The following is a 16,844-nucleotide window of genomic DNA, read 5'->3' as shown; positions in this document are numbered from 1 at the left end:
GTTCTTATCCTCTGGTATCTTTCAAGATTTTTTTCTTTATCTTTGATTTTTAGCAACAGGAATATAATATGCATGGGTGTAGTTTTTTGGCATTTATCATGCTTGGTGTTCTCTGAGATTCCTGGATATGTGATTTGGTGTCTGATATTAATTTGGGGAAATTCTCAGTCATATTCTGTACCATTCTTTCTTCTCCTCTGGTATTCCCACTACACATGTTATACATTTTATAGTTGTCCCACAGTTCTTGGATATTCTGGGGGTTTTTTCAGTCGTTTTTCTCTCTGATTTTCCATTTTGGAAGTTTCTATCGACCTATCCTTAAGCTCAGAAATTCTTTTCTCAGCCATGTACAGCCTACTTATAAGCCCTTCGAGGGCACTCTTCATTTCTGTTAGAGTGTTTTTGATCGCCAGCATTTCTTCTCGATTCTTTCTTGGAATTTCGACCTCTCTACTTGCATTGAACATCTGCTCTTGCCTGCTGAACACTTTATCCATTAGAGCCCTTAGCATGCTAATCACAGCTGTTTTGAATTCCCAGTCTGATAATTCCAACATCCTGCCATATCTAGGTCTGGTTCTGATGCTTGTTATTTCTCTTCAAACTGTGTTTTTTGCTTCTTAGTATGCCTTGTAATTTTTTCCTTGGTAGCCAGACATGATGTAACAGGTAAAAGGAACTATGGTAAACAGACCTTTAGTCATGCGGTATTAGCGTGTGAGGGGAGAGGTATTCTACAGTCCTGGGATTAGTTCTCTGTCTTTGGGTGACCCTGTGTCTCTGGACTGTGAACTTCACAAGTGTTCTGAGTCCCACCCTCACCTTAGGTGGAACAGAATGGCTTGAAAGGACTAGGCTGGAGTTGGGTATTTCCCTTCCCTCACATGGAAGGCTGTGGCCAAACTGGACTTTGGTATTTCCCCTCCTCCAGGTAAGTTAGGCTCCGAAAAAAATCCCAATAGTTTAGGCTCCAGTAAAATCTTGAGGCAGGCTTAGTTAAGAAGAACAGAATGCTCTGGTATATTTCAAAATGGTTAGTCTCCCCTCTACCTGCGGAAGGCAGGAAGGGGTTTTCCTCCAATATTCACTGTTGACAACCTGGTTGAGCTAGTGGGGGTGAAACTCACAAAAGTGTGGGGCTCCCTGATGACTGGATTCACCTGGAGTTATTAACCCTCAGACTTGTCTACACTGAGCCTCCAGCAATTTGTCAATCGCTGTTCAGGTTTTCCTACCCCTGGTACTGGTTCCCATAGAGGTTTCTGCTCCTGGGTTCCTGTTCCTCTGTATTCACCTGTCTGTCTCTCCAGTTTTGGAAGCAGGAATTTGCCCTGCTGCCTCTCTTCTCTGATGGATCTAAGAAGAGCTTTCTGTTTTTTTCAGTTTGTTCAGCTTTTCACTTATTCTTAGGATGGTGTAATAACTCCCCAACTCCTTACCTGCTGGACCATAAACCAGTAGCCAGTAACCGATCTTTTACAACGTTTCCAAGGTAATTCAATGGGGAAAGGTTAGACTTTTCAACAGCTGTGCTAGTGAACCTCAATCTTTACCTCATCTCATACACACGAGTCAACTCAAAACGGATCATAGATCTAAATGTAAGAGCTACGGCTACAAAACTTTTAGGAAAAAAAATTTGTAACCTTGCGTTAGTAAATATTTTTAGATAGAACATAAAAAGTACAAACCATAAAATAAATAACTTATAAATTTAACTTCACTATAATTTAAAACTTCTGTTCTTTGAAAAATAATGTTAATGAAATGGAAATACAAGCCACGAACTGGAAAAAAATATATGAGCAATATATATTTGATCGAGAACTTATATGCAGAATATGTAAAAAACTCCTATCTTAATAATAAGAGCATACGATGCAATTTTAAAATGAGTAAAAGATTTTAACAGATTTTTCACCAATGATCTTTCACAAATGGCAAGCAAGCATATGAAAACAGACTCGACAATAATCGTTATTAGAGAAATACGAATTAAAACCACAGTTAGATACTAGCACACGCTGGAATGGTTACTACTTTTAAAAACTGACAACATTAAGTGCTAGAAAGAATTTGGAACACTTGGAAATCTCAAAGATTATAAGGGGAATGGAAACCAGTACTGACACTTTGGACAACAGTTTGGCAGTTATTATAAAGTTATATGCATATATATATATATATATATATAATTCATAATTTTCAGTAACTGGAAATAACCACAGAAATGCTACTCAGCAATAAAAAAAAAAAAACAACTACTGACACATTGTTGGATCTCAGAAGCACTGCACTAATTGAAAGAAGTACTTCAAAAGCTACATATTGCATAATTCCATTTATGTGAAGTTCTAGAAAAAACGAACTACAATGACAGAGAGCAGATCAGTGGCTGCAGGAACCTGCGTCTGGGGAGGGGAATGAAGAAAAACTTGGTGGTGGTAGAATTGTTCTACATCATGACTGTGATGGTGACACATTCATCAAAACTCATCTAATTGTACATTTAAAACCAGTGCATTTTATTGTATAAAGTTGATTTTTTAAAGTTATAAGCATAAAAATCATATAATTGGTGGTCAAAGGTTGACATAGGGAGAAGAGACAGACCACAAAGGGATACAATAGGACCTTTGAGTTGGTAATATTCTATAACTTGATTGTGGCATTGGTTCCGTGACTCTCTACATGTATCAAAACTTACCAAATTATATATATTAAAAACTTGAATTTTGCAGCATACAAATTATATCTCAATGAACCAGACTTTCAAACAGTTAATAAAAAATAAATATATAAACAAAAAGAGACTGGAACACAACAGAGCAAATTATAAAGGGTCCTGTAAGGGAAAAGTTTGTGCCCCCGAATTTTATAGGCAGTCATGTGTCCTTTAACAAAGGGCAGTGGAAAGAGGTTTTCAGAAAACACCTAAGGAGTTTCCTGAATGAAATCCCTGGGGTCTTGGGACAGAATAAAGGAATGTAGTTCAAAAGAAAGAACCCAGAAACACTGCTTAATTATATAATTGTTGTTCTACATGACAGTATAAATGTGGTAACAAACAGAGCCACCACAAGCATGTACATTACCATTGTGTACTAGAAAAAAGATCCTTCCCCTCTCTCTTTTTTTAATGTAAGAAAAGAACAGCCACATGAAAAGGATGGAAGGAGTGAGGGAGGGAATTATGCCATTGATTACCCCAGAGAAATTCAAATGTGATACAGCAGAAGATAATGTTATTGAATTCCTCTCTTCCACAAAGGGGAATAAACAATTATCTTTCTGCCACTGACACTGATGAGTTTAATATGATTTTAAGCTAATCTTTAAAAAAGTTAATTAGTAAATGTCATATAATATATATTTAAAACCCTTTGGAACATATATTATTTACTATTTTACATTTAATTTTTATTTTATCAAAGAGGTACTTGTGGTGTAACACATTCAAGGCAGGGTGTCCATAAAGTCAAGAAATATGTATACTATAAATTAATTACCTTTTTACTGATTGAAGATGCCCCTTAACACGTTATATGTGCTATTGATTTCAGACTTCATAGCCCTTCTGCAGTTCTACATGCCTAGATGAACAGCAGTGGTCCCCTGCCCACACCATCCATCTCCTTGCTCCAACTCCTGCTTCCCAAAGGCAGGGACTTTCACCTGTTTCATCGTCTATTTACTTCCATATTTCCAGATAACATGCTTGTTTTGTTATTTCTTGATTTTTTTTCAACTTCAGATATTATTTGCTGACTTTCTAATGTGGAAGACAAGATTAAGACCTCCCCAAGACTTCTGATGATGGATGACTTTGTTTTTTGCTTCTTGTGTTCTTTGTTTTCCTATTACGCACATGTTAACTTTTAAGAAATAAATGGTAATTTAAAAACCTTAAAAAAAAGAAATAAAAGACCTCCCCAAGAGGAAGGACAGGAATAAAGACACAGATGTAGAGAATGGACTTGAGGACATGGGGAGGGGGAATGGTAAGCTGGGACGAAGTGAGAGAGAGGCATGGACATATATACACTACCAAATGTAAAGCAGATAGCTAGTGGGAAGCAGCCGCATAGCACAGGAGATCAGCTGGTGCTTTGTGACCACGTAGAGGGGTGGGATAGGGAGGGAGGGAGGGAGACGCAAGAGGGAGGGGATATGGGGCTATACGTATACATATGGCTGATTCACTTTGTTATACAGCAGAAACTAACACAACATTGTAAAGCAATTATACTCCAATAAAGATGTTAAAAAAAAAAAAGACCTCCCCAAGAGGGGCACATGCATGCGCGCGCGCGCACGCACACACACACACACACACACACACACACACACACACATTCATCTCCCCCATTCTGCCATTACAGTTATAACTCTTATTCAGATCGCCATAGATACAAAATATTCACAGCTGAGCTACGCATGTACCATTTGCTTTTCTGATACCTCTTGCTGTTTTCCTAAAGTTAAAGTTTATCTTGTTTTTTCATCATCGTATGTTTCCCTTGCTGCCAGCCTGGGTTTTAACTTTCTCCATCTGGATAAATCTATGGTCCATCTGTTTCCTGGATTCTAAAATTTTTTTACTGTCATAGCCATTCCCGTTCTCTGTCCATAAAGCTTGATGCAACTGTATCCCTTTACCATGTTAAGCAGAAGCCCCGCCCAGTGTCAGTAACTGACCAAGCCAGGCAGACACCTGGAGGGGGCAGGGGGTCAGACCAGGTGGGCTTTGTGCTCCGTGGCAAATTGGGTATCTTAATGCATCTTCTAAACCACTGAGGCTTCATCCGCCAGGCCCTGTTATTGCTAATGTGCTCAGATCCCATTTCTCTTGAAATTGGAAGAGACATTTGTTTACTTAAAATACAGTTAATTCAGTGGATGTGAGAAGAAGGCCCTGGGCCTCACACCTACCTTCACGGCGCTGAAGCAGAACACGTGCAGCACAGCTGCAGCGGAAGCACTCCGGGCCACGCTGTAAACGGCCGACAGCATCCCCGAAACAGCTGGAACACAAACGTCAAGAGTTCCCTTCTAGCCTGGCAAGTCTCACGGTCAGTAAATGTTGTAAGACATGAAGTTTGTACGTAAATCAACTATACTCCAGTAAAAATTAAAAAAAAAAAGAAGAAGAAATGAAGTTTGTAGCTTTCAAATGCAAAATGCCTGTGAAAGGGGCAAAAAATCAATCTACGGGGCAGTCAAAAAGCCCTGAGCGACTCTTAGTACAAGAAAGACACTGACCGTTACCTAACAACTCAGGAGGACCACAGATAGAAAGAACTTTTGATAACATTCTTGGAAGGCTGTGTGAACCAGTCAGTGTGGAGGTGGGGAGACCTTGTTGCTTACAGTTGGAAGCTGCTGGCCCCGGAATGCTCAGGGATGGCAATTTCACCCGAAGAAAGGAGAGAGATGGAGATGGGGATGGAGATGGGGATGGAGATAGAGATGGGGATGGAGACGGAGATGGGGATGGAGACGGAGATGGGGATGGAGATGGAGACGGAGATAAGGACAGAGGGAGATGGATGATAGATAGATAGATAAAAAGAACAAGAAAGCACTCCTGTGTGTGTGAGTGTGTATCTGTGTGTCTGTGTGGGTACAAGGAGGTGGCAGCAGTAATTAATTGGCCTCTACGGTCTTGCGCTCTATGTACAGATTTCATGGAATCCTTACAGCAACACTATGAGATCAGCACGTTAGTCTCCATTTAGAGAAGAGTAACCTTTAAAGGTAAGCAATCCGATTAAAGTCTCCAAGTAAGCATTAGATGAAGCTTTACCCACCTTGGTTGGAAGCTAAAGCACACACCAAATGGAAGGACACAGGTCGCCTGTCTGTACAGGCCCGCACGCCACACACACTCACAATGTCACACGCACACGCTCCCAGACTAACTCAGACGTGTACATGCTCAAATACACACACGGCGCACACACTCACCTCCACTCACCCACATTCACACACAGTCACACATACGGCTTTTCCAAAGAACACTTAGAAGAGCCTTACACCTAGTGCAAAGCTCATGGAATTCTACGCTTCCCTGTTTTCCGCTTGTGTCAAGCTGGGTGGACCACTTTCAGTTTGGATGAAGGAATCTAGAAGGGCCCACCATCAACCTGACGGACCAGAGCTGAGGTCCTACAAAGGCTCAGAACAACCTAACTGTCCAGACCTCATTCCATGCCTGAGGCTACCTAGCCCTTATCTGAACTTCAGACTTTTTTACAGGACGAACAGAATGAACAAGACTTACCAGAACCTCCAAAAAACAGCATGTCAATTTGCTCCAGAAGATAGATGCAGAAAGTGTTGATCTGCGGGAAGAGCCCAAGGAGGGAGATTGCAGGGAAGCAATATAGAAATACTGGAAGTGAACAGACAAAATTGATGGTAAGCGTGCGGGAAAGGTGGCCGAGGTTCCCGCTGCAGTCCCACCTCCCTCCCCCTTTCAGCCCAGCCCACCCCGCCCAGGTCCTGGAGGCAATACGGCCTCCTCTCCCCTACCCGCTGGAGGAGGCTGGAGGTTGAGCCGCACAGGCCCGTGGAAATAATAAAGGCGCTGCTTTTGAGGAAGAGGCGGGCCTGGGGCTGAGCAGACACATGGGGATGGTGGGCAGAGAGCAGATCCGCCTTCAGCTTGCAACGACAGACTTGGACTCAGGGGAAATGAGATGGGAAGAGAGGACCAGGAAAATCACATGATCATGCAAGACCCAAGCACAGTTGTTAGAGGGGCTCTTCCTGCAAGGCTCCTTGCTTTGTGCTTCTATCACCTCCAGGGCTTGAGTTGCTGTGTGTGTTCTGTTCTAAATACCCGATGGCGACTCAGGTTTCAGTCAGAACCTCAGACCCACAGAGCAGCAAGGGAGAGTGGTGATGAGCTAAGAAACCCCACAGCCATGACGGTGCGACACGGAAGGGCCTGCTCCTCAGGTGGCGCACGTCGCCTGGGAGGTGAAAGGGACCCTGCCTGGCGAGAGAACTGGCAGCTCCCCAAACCGTAACAGCGCAATAGGATGAAACAGCCATATGCTGTAGCTCAGTGTCTCACAGAGATCATTTGTTCAGGGGGACAGCGCGTCGTTCAGCTGCACTTTACAGCGATTTCCCCATCCTTCTCCTTCTCGATCCTATTTGAGTTGGGTCTCAGAGAGACACAGAAACTCCCATTAGTGGTACCACGGTACATCTGTCTACCTTCCCGTCTCAGTTTATTGGGCGGAAAGTCAATGAAGTTTGATACGGGTAAACCCTAATAAAACTAAGGAAATTTGATTTGAAATCTAAGACGCCTAAACATGGAACTATGTCCAAACCCCATGTATAAACTGCAGTGAAAAGGGCAGGTAGGGAGGATGGGGACCGCGTTTCAGCTATTTCTGAAAAACTGGAAACGCAAACTTTCCACAGTGAAATTGCAGGGATGAGAGTTTTTATGTGTCCCGTTCTCTGGCTAATCGTGGGTTAACCCCACTACAGTAAAATGGGGCAAACCCAACTACAACAATACCGAGAAACTGTTCCAACAATGTGTGGAAATAAAATTTTATGTAATGAACATGGCTATGATAAACGGGCCTTTGTTTGGGATTGGAGCCATATTTTGACACACATGGTGATTTTGTTGTAATGTTGTCTGTGGCAAGATTTTAACTATATGGTGAAAACCCAAAGCAGCTGTGAGTAATACGTTTCTCAATCAAAGCCGGCAATAACAAGGGGGGGTCGGGGGAAGGAATGGGAGTTTGGGATTAGCAGATGCAAACTATTACATATAGGACGGATAAACAACAAGGTCCTACTGTAGAGCACAGGGAACTGTACTCAGTATCCTGTGATAAACCATAATGGAAAAGAATAGAAAAAGAATATACTGATATATATATGTTTAACTGAGTCACTTTGCTGTACAGAAGAAATTAACATTGTAAATCAACTGTACTTCACTAAAGTTTAAAAAAAAACAAAGTCAGCAATAAGACACAAATACGGATCTGCTAGTCATAACTATATGACAATTTCTTTTTTCAGTTTTTATATGAAAGGAAAGATATAAGAAATAAACAGACACTTAATAGCAGGACATACAGTTTTGAGCATGAACATTTTAATTCATATGATTTTAAGCAAACTGACTAGTTCTCTTCTTAAGTTTGGGACTCAAAACCCAGCAATGAAGATTCGATGGTACGCTGCATTCGTCACGGGCGTTAGTCCACATTCTCAAGTGTCGTGTGCAATGAAAACTACCAAAAACGAAGAACTACAGAGAAAAGTATGGGTGTGAAATAATGTAACAATGGTAGACAAATAGTGGAAACTGCAGCAAAACGTGGGTAAAGAAGTATTCTCTATAAGAAATACATTAGGCAATAAAACCCAAACTAATAAGGTGCAAAGAACTGGAACACGACGGATGATGCTGGGGGGAAATAAAATGGTACGAGACATGAGGAAGTCCTAACTGAAGACTCTCTGGTTGTGCCTGCAGAGCAGGAGCTAGACGACACAGCACAGGACGGACAGCAGTTGACGGGGAGCCCAGGGTCTAGGTCTTCCCCAGGATGAAGTACAGAGGAAACCCCTCGTCTTTAGAGTCAGAGCTGCGCAGGTGGAATTAGAAGAAGGTGGAGGCCGCGTGAATGTCGGGGTGCAGCGCACGTGAATGAAGAAGCATCAGGAGGACGGCTAGAAAATTCCACTTGAAGTTGCCGAAATGATTTTGTCCTTTTTTCCATAAGTAAAAAATCAAAAAGTCCCCGTGGTTGTTGGCAACTTTCCCTGTGAACAAAGACCTTTTTTCTCAGCGTACTGCTGAGAGGGTCTGTAATTTTCTCTCACATCTTCCCTACTCCTCATGTTTCCTAATAATTACCCTAAATGCAGAAACTTCTGGTACAGCTCCATTTCTTTCCAAGCACAATGCATAAATAAAAACATTGGAACTTGCTTCTTTCTTCCATTATGTGAAGAGTAATATTCATTACTATATTTGCTATAGGTTGGGGCTTGGGGGAGGTAAGCAGAATTAAAATAACATGGAAGTAAAACCAAGACTATGAACTTGGTATGACTGTACACGTTGTGTGTCTCCTTCATGCCATATCTGTGTATTAGCACACTGTGCTGACACGGATTCCTGGGGCCAAGAGACAAGTCTTTACACAAGACACGGAAATGTGAGTCTCGGAGTGCAGGTGAGGGTGGGTCCATCTCAGTCGCTGGTTACAAAACCTCCACCATCTCCAAGGGTTCCATCCTTGAAGCTGCATTAGCGTAGGTAAGGGATTATGGTCCTAAAGACTAAAATAAAACATCAAACTCTCACATCTGAAAAAGGACCCATCACATCTGATAAAGAACCCATACAGGGCATGGAACCCTTCTACAAGTGATGGTTGTCTCATCTTGCCTGAGTTCTTCCCACGTCAGGGAACTTCTCGCATCACTAGGCAACCCACGGCCCTATTGGACAGCTCTACACCAAACCACAACAACAGTCTTCCAGTGAGCCGAAATCCACCCACCAGCCACTGGGACTAGTTACTACGGCTACACCAACAGAGAGCAACAGAGAACAAAATCCCTCCCACTTTGGCCTGGCAGCCTTTCAACCACCTACAGCCATCACATGTGCCTCTAGGACTCAAGCATTTCTCCTCTAGGCTGGACGCCCCCATTCCCTCGCCCCATGAGCAGACCCAGTGTAGCCCATGTGGCCACATTCCGCAGGGCACACTCTAGCTTTGCTACTGCTCCTCTTGAAATACGGTTCTAAGAACTGAAGACCTCTCGGCTTTCTCATCCGAAGGATGATTACAAAGCCAGTCTCGCTCATAGGCTTTTGCTGAAGTTACCCAAATGGAAAATAATAAAAAATTCAGCGCAGAGGTCAGCAAAGGAAATGAGCACTGACTAAGAAGGCCCTTCACTTTCCTCCTGGAGGAAAAAAAAAATTTTTTTTCCTTATAATGAAAGAGAAGTGATATTCTGAACATATATGAAAGATCATAAAAGGAAAATAAATTATGTAAGAATATCACCCTGAGTGTTTCTATTTCCTTAATTCACCCCTCAGCCTACAAAAGCGACTAGTCCCACCACTGACTTTGTCTTTCTTCTTGTGCCAATTTTATCCCCCAGATTCCTTGTCTCTTGTCACTGTGCTTTCTCCTCCTTCTATTGTTCTGTTATCTGGTGTTCTCTTCTTGGATTACATAGGACAAAGAGCTTCTCCATCCTTCCCACCTGCTCAATGGCCACTGGACTCATCTCCTACCCTTGGTTCGCATTCAACCCCTTCCTCCCTGGGAGCAGAATAAGGCAGCAGACACCAGATCTTCCTGTCTCCCTTGCCCCTCCTCTTCCTCTGGTGCCTCTCTCCACTGTGGTACATTGGTGGTCTGAGCAGAAACCAAGAGTGGCGGTGGGGAACAGAGATTATCACCCATAAGGCACAACTCCAGCCGCTATTCCACATGCCCCAGCACCAGCCAGAGGAGAACCACTTCCTCTGCGAGACAGGCACAAGAGCGTCTTCAGACACATGATGGTAAACAACCTCACACGTACTCAGTTCCTGTTTCTCTCTTGTGCTGGTCCTAATGATGGCTTTGACAATCTCCTCTTGAGTAAAATTTCTGGCAGGCAAGTAGCAGATCTAGGGGGTGGTGTCTTTGGTAACTGTCCTTTATCAACTCATCTGGTCAATGGGATCAGATAATCACAAGTTAGCAGGCGTGGAAACCTCTGGATGTCATCACAAGAATTCTCAGAGCTTTGTCAGTCAAGTCTTCGGAGCTGCGGGCCCACAGTGGGGCAGCCTCTTCGCATGATAAAGATGATAATAGCTAATACCTGGTTAAAGGCGCGTTTCTATGTGTTTAAATGTACCAACTCATCTAAAATCTGCAACAATCTCCGTGGTGTGTACTATTTTCGTCCCCATATCGCAGTTGAACTCTGCTCAGGGCCACACAACTAGTAAAGAAGCAGAGATGGAATTCAAAGAGCCAGCCACCTGCCCCCGAAGCTGGGGCTCTGCCGCTACATTACGCAGGCCACTTGTGCACATGGAGCATTTTATATCAAACACTGCCTAGACCTTAAGGCAAGTGAAGTGCACCAATGGAAGGCTGCGCGACGGCACACCCAGGACTCCATCTGGACTGAGGGCCACGTCCATTCACATGTCACCAGAGCGTCTGTGCCGTGCAGATGGGGCTGTGGCTGCCACCCTAATGGCAAAATCGCCTCCACCCTGGGGAGCCCCACTGACGCCACACATCAGGCACCTCAGCCACCAGTCTTCAGATGTTATGGTGCTGCAGCTCCCTGCTCAGGGATACCAACATCCTTTAGAATAAGTCCCTCGTTGGATGCCTGGGGCTCTGCCTCCCAGGCCGTCTTCTGAGAGTGTGCAAGCCAAGAGAAAAAATGCACATCTCTTGATCCAATAATAAAGTAAGAAAATGTATCCAACGAGGGATTCAAAAAATAACGGGGAGAAATACCCTCCCACCTCTATATTCTTCCCCACAACCCCCAAATGAACTCACCTATTAAGAAGTCCCTAGCCGACTGGAGAGAGCCTGGAGAGAAGAGCTTCAGGCCGTACACAATGTAAGTGGGAGGGTACCTGGCTTTGGCCCCAGTATCAAGCAGCAAGATAAGGCCACACAGCACACAAAAATAGATTGGTCTGCTGTATGTTATGATTTGGTTGTGTCCCTAGAAAACAAACACAATTTCTGAATGGTACCTTTAATTTTGATTAAATAACAAAAGCCTCACAGTCAATCATTTATACCATATTATACAACTTACACCATATAACAATTCACCCCTCCCCCACCATAATTCATACACACAAAACACCAAGGGAAAAAAAAAAATACCCTGATGTTTACTCTGTCAAAGAAGAATACCAAAAAGAATGTTATGTCTCTCAGACTCAGCAAGATTTACCTGAAAATGTAATTACCAGCCTTGGATAAAATCTCGATCTAATTCAATGCTTCCCCCACAGTGAAACTTCCATTTGTGTTGTTCATTTCAAGTGCCAAACGAATTTAAACCACTATTTGCTCTGCATGCTCTAAGTTGAGCTCCATTATTAACAAGAAATAGAATTACAAGTTGTAGGCTCCAATTTCCTTCTGTCTTAGAAAGCAAGACAATACAGGTGCCAAATTATACCTGCAGAGACTGCACAAAATGTCTCAGGGCAGCACAGTGGAATAATCAATTTTTAAACATTTGCTATTTATCTGCATTGTCCTCTGAGGAGGACCAAAAACTTAACTGATTTCATCTTAACCTTCAAAATACTCTTAAGAGGCGAGCGGACACACTGTTTTATTCGTCTTCTGGAATGGATAGAAAAATTAAGGAAAAGCTATAACATCAACTTTCCAGGGCAAAAGTCAATGAAGAATTAATTTACATCTCACAAATCAATGCAAAATTCATAAGGTTCAGAAAAACCAACAAAAATGAATTAGGGAGAGAATATTATTTGCAATTCATGAACTACTTTGAGTATAAAAAGTCAAGATGAAAGTGATACAAGTTTGATCACCTCACACCAGTCAGAATGGCCATCATCAAAAAACCTACAAACAACAAATGCTGGAGAGGGTGTGGAGAAAAGGGAACCCTCTTGCACTGTTGGTGGGAATGTAAATTGATACAGTCACTATGGAGAACAGTATGGAGGTTCCTTAAAAAACTAGAAATAGAACTATCATACGGCCCAGCAATCCCACTACTGGGCATATATCCTGAGAAAACCATAATTCAGAAAGAGTCATGTACCACAATGTTCATTGCAGCTCTATTTACAGTAGCCAGGACATGGAAGCAACCTAAGTGTCCATCAAGAGATGAATGGATAAAGAAGATGTGGCACATATATACAATGGAATATTACTCAGCCATAAAAAGAAACGAAATTGAGTTATTTGTAGTGAGGTGGATGGACCCAGAGTCTGTCATACAGAGTGAAGTAAGTCAGAAAGAGAAAATCAAATACCGTATGCTAACACATATATATATGGAATCTAAAAAAAAAGAAAAAGGGTTCTGAAGAACCTAAGGGCAGGACAGGAATAAACACGCAGATGTAGAGAATGGACTTGAGGACACGGGGAGTGGGAAGGGTAAGCTGGGACAAAGAGAGAGGCGTGGACATATATACACTACCAAGTGTAAAATAGCTAGCTAGTGGGAAGCGGCTGCATAGCACAGGGAGATCAGCTCGTTGCTTTGTGACCACCTAGAGGGGTGGGATAGGGAGGGTGGGAGGGAGAGGCAAGAGGGAGGAGATATAGGGATATATGTATACGTATAGCTGATTCACTTTGTTATAAAGCAGAAACTAACACACCATTGTAAAGCAATTATACTCTCATAAAGATATTAGGGCTTCCCTGGTGGCGCGGTGGTTGCGAGTCCGCCTGCCGATGCAGGGGACGCGGGTTCGCGCCCCGGTCTGGGAGGATCCCACATGCCGCATAGCGGCTAGGCCCGCGAGCCATGGCCGCTGAGCCTGCGCGTCCGGAGCCTGTGCTCCGCAGCGGGAGAGGCCACAACAGTGAGAGGCCCGCGTACCGCAAAAAAAAAAAAAAAAAAAAAAAAAAAGATGTTAAAAAAATAAAATAAAAAGACTAGGAAATAAGTCAAAAAAAAGACAGGGATACAAGCTTGGATATGAATTCTTAACGTCACTGCCGTGAACATATTTAGAAGTGCCATTTAACCCGCCACTGCTTCTGTAATAGAAGTGGTCTTCTTCTGAGACCACCTTTTAATAGGAAGGAAAACACAGGCTGTCCATGGGGGCTGGCTATGTTTGGCCCTGAGTCCAGACCCAGTCTTAAAGGAATAGTTTGTACTCTTATGAAATTTCCTTTTGAATCCAACTAGGTCACAGATTAATGGGTAAGGGGATACTTCCTCTGCATTAAAAAAAAAAATTGAAACTAAAGCATAAGTGAAATCTTAATGCATTTCTTATCAAGTGAATAGCAAAATAAATTGCTTGGTATAGATAGCCACTTAGTATACAAATACACAAGCATATGAGATCTTTCCTCAAACTGATACCATTTCAGAAATATAATTAAATAGCTACTTCCCACTTGCCCTGATCCTTTCTGTTACTAAAAGGTTAAAAATAACTTTTTCCAGGCATTGAAAGTCTATGGCTTTGAACAAATTTAAGATATCATCTTGGATCGTCCAAGTCAAACTTTATTTATTGGGCACGGGAATGCTTTCTTTTTATTTGTAATTTCTGAGACAAACCTTAAGGCTCCCTTAGAAACAGGCTGCCCTCACCATCATGCTATCTCTGGGGTCCCCACACCATTCTAAGCATATCGCTAATACATGGCATGTGAGGCACTTTTATCTGTCTTGATTCCTAAGAACACCCACTAATAAAATTTCCCTCTTCTCCAGTTCCTTCTTTCACGTAGGATTCAATCATAAAACCTCCCAAGGATTCTTTTTTTTTTTTCAATAGAAAAATTCCACTCGCTCCTCCAGGTGAAGTCTGATCACAACCTTCTAAAACTTGTCCAAGTGTTTCCCACCTGTTTTTTCACCTTCAAATGCCCTGGGGAAGCACTGCTGATGTCTGCTCCGGGGCACCTTGCAGGCTGTTTTACAAAAGCTGGTCTACACATGCATTTGGGTCTCCCATTAACCCCACCTACATATACAATGTCACAGGCGGTGCTCTGGTCGCAGGGCAAGGAAAGGGTAAGGTGAGAGAATCTATCCAAACCTACAGGTCCCCACCCGGAGAGCAGTGGTGCTTGTGGCTAGGGGACCAGGCCATTCTAACTGTCCTCTTACCAAGAGAGTGGGCTGGTCAGATGCTTCAAACTTGCTGCTGATAGATAAGTAGATAGATGGATGGATGGATAGATAGATAGATTGACAGACAGATAGATAGGTAGATAGATAGATACAGATGGATAGATAGACAGGGAGACAGAGCGATAAAAGGGTTTTGTTCTAAGGAAGATGGGGTGTCTGAACCCAGGGGCACTGAACCGAGGCCGTCAGCAACCAGGACGTGCCAGCCCCATCCCATCTCTGCCGTTTCCCGTGCCAGCGCCAGGCTTCGTGCAGATCCGAACTCTCTGCTTCTCAGCCCAGAGGGCAGAAAAGAGCTGCCTCACCCCTGCTGAGTCTGCGCAAGTTCCCGTCTGGCCGCACTCAGAGGTCAGCTGTTTCTGACAAGCTGATGTAAGACAGCAAAGGCTAACATTTGTCCTGCTTTCCTGTGCCTCAGGCACTCTTCTGCCCACTTGAAATATTCCACTCGCAGAAGTCCTACCATTACTCTCATTTTGCCGGGAGTAAACCGAGGCACACAGGCTTTGCAGTGCGGCCGAGCCAGGACTTCGATTCTACCCACTGGCTACTACCCACTGGCTCCCCAAACTGACCCAGACGGTGACTGCATTGGCCACTGGATCCTTCTAGGCCCAACACTCATCCTCACTCGGATCAAGTTCATTCGCAATCCTCATTCTTCAGACACGTGACGTGAATGTCACTCGTGTGAAGTAAAGACAGAGTGGGGGGGAATCATTCATAATAGCTTCTCCTGGAAGGTGGAAGAGGGCTCCTACCAGGAGAGGGTGTAGAAAAATAACTACCTGCTGCTCTGTCCAGCCCCTCTGAGACACTATGTCTACCTACGTGGAACTCTCCTCACTCTAATAAGGATTTGCTGTTTGCTTTAGCAATTCACCTGTTTATATTTAGAGTCACACTTTTTTAATTGAAGTATAGCTGATTTACAATATTGTGTTAGCTTCAGATATACAGCATAGTGATTTGTTTTCGGGTTTTTTTTAATGCAGATTATATTCCATTATAGGTTATTGCAAGATATTCAATATAGTTCCCTGGGCTATACAGTAAATCTTTGTGGCTTATCTATTGTATGTACAGTTGTTTGTATCTGTTAACCCCATAATTTATCCTTCCCCCTCTCTCCCTTTTGGTAACTGTAAGTTTGCTTTCTGTCTGTGAGTCTGTTTCTGATTTTTCTATAGATTCATTTGTATTATTTTTTAGATTCCACACATAAGTGATATCATACAGTACTTGTCTTTCTCTGTCTGACTTATCTCACTAAGCATAATATTCTCTAGGCCCATCCAAGTTGCTGCAAATGGCAATACTTCAGTCTCTTTTTTTTTGCTGAGTATTATTCCATTGTTTATATACACCACCTCTTCTTTATCTAATCATCTGTTGACGGGTACTTGGGCTGCTTCCATGTCTTGGCTATTATAATAGTACTGCTATGAACACTGGGGTGCGTGTAGCTTTTCTAATTAAAGTTTTCATTTTTTCTGGATGTATACCAAAAATTTTTAACTATACACTTCAGCTCCCCTTGTGTGTGGAGCAAAAGAAGGAGATCTGGGGATGGGAGCCCACTGCCCTAAGGAAGCTGAACCCCAGTAAAACCCTAGCCAGCAAGTATTCTGTGACCCACACCTGGTGGCATATATATACAGTGGACTATTACTCAACCACAGAAAAGAATGAAATAATGCCATTTGCAGCAACATGGATGGACTTAAGACATTATCATACAAAGTGAAGTAAGACAAACATTGTATGATATTACTTATACCTGGAATCTAAAAAAATGATACAAATGAACTTATTTACAAAACAGAAACAGACTTACAGACAGAAAAACAAATGTATGGTTACCAAAGAGGAAAGGTGGGGAAAGGATAAATTAGGAGTTTGGGATTAACAGATACATACCACTC

General features: G+C 42.8%; 1 protein-coding gene and 1 long non-coding RNA gene across 6 annotated transcripts in view; both read right to left on the bottom strand.

Annotated features, from left to right (window-relative positions):
• LOC137209416 (uncharacterized) overlaps positions 1–16,844 on the bottom strand; it is a 426,966-nt gene that overhangs the window by 185,773 nt on the left and 224,349 nt on the right. The window lies entirely within an intron of this gene.
• Positions 1–16,844, bottom strand: part of PCNX2 (pecanex 2) — a 274,115-nt gene that overhangs the window by 184,619 nt on the left and 72,652 nt on the right. For all 5 annotated transcript variants that reach the window (XR_010936051.1, XM_067711081.1, XM_067711082.1 and 2 more), the window contains 3 exons: positions 11,592–11,763; positions 6,287–6,397; positions 4,936–5,027 (listed from right to left, as the gene is read on the bottom strand). Coding sequence is in view for 4 of the 5 variants with exons in the window: in XM_067711081.1 (XP_067567182.1) it covers positions 4,936–5,027; positions 6,287–6,397; positions 11,592–11,763 (375 nt within the window). In the remaining variant the exon portion in view is untranslated. The remainder of the gene's footprint in view (positions 1–4,935; positions 5,028–6,286; positions 6,398–11,591; positions 11,764–16,844) is intronic.

The sequence above is a fragment of the Pseudorca crassidens genome, chromosome 16 (genome assembly GCF_039906515.1).
Source record: "Pseudorca crassidens isolate mPseCra1 chromosome 16, mPseCra1.hap1, whole genome shotgun sequence".
NCBI classification, from domain to species: domain Eukaryota; kingdom Metazoa; phylum Chordata; class Mammalia; order Artiodactyla; family Delphinidae; genus Pseudorca; species Pseudorca crassidens.
Note: the sequence above shows the minus strand (reverse complement) of the source record. Positions and strands in the feature narration are given on the sequence as shown.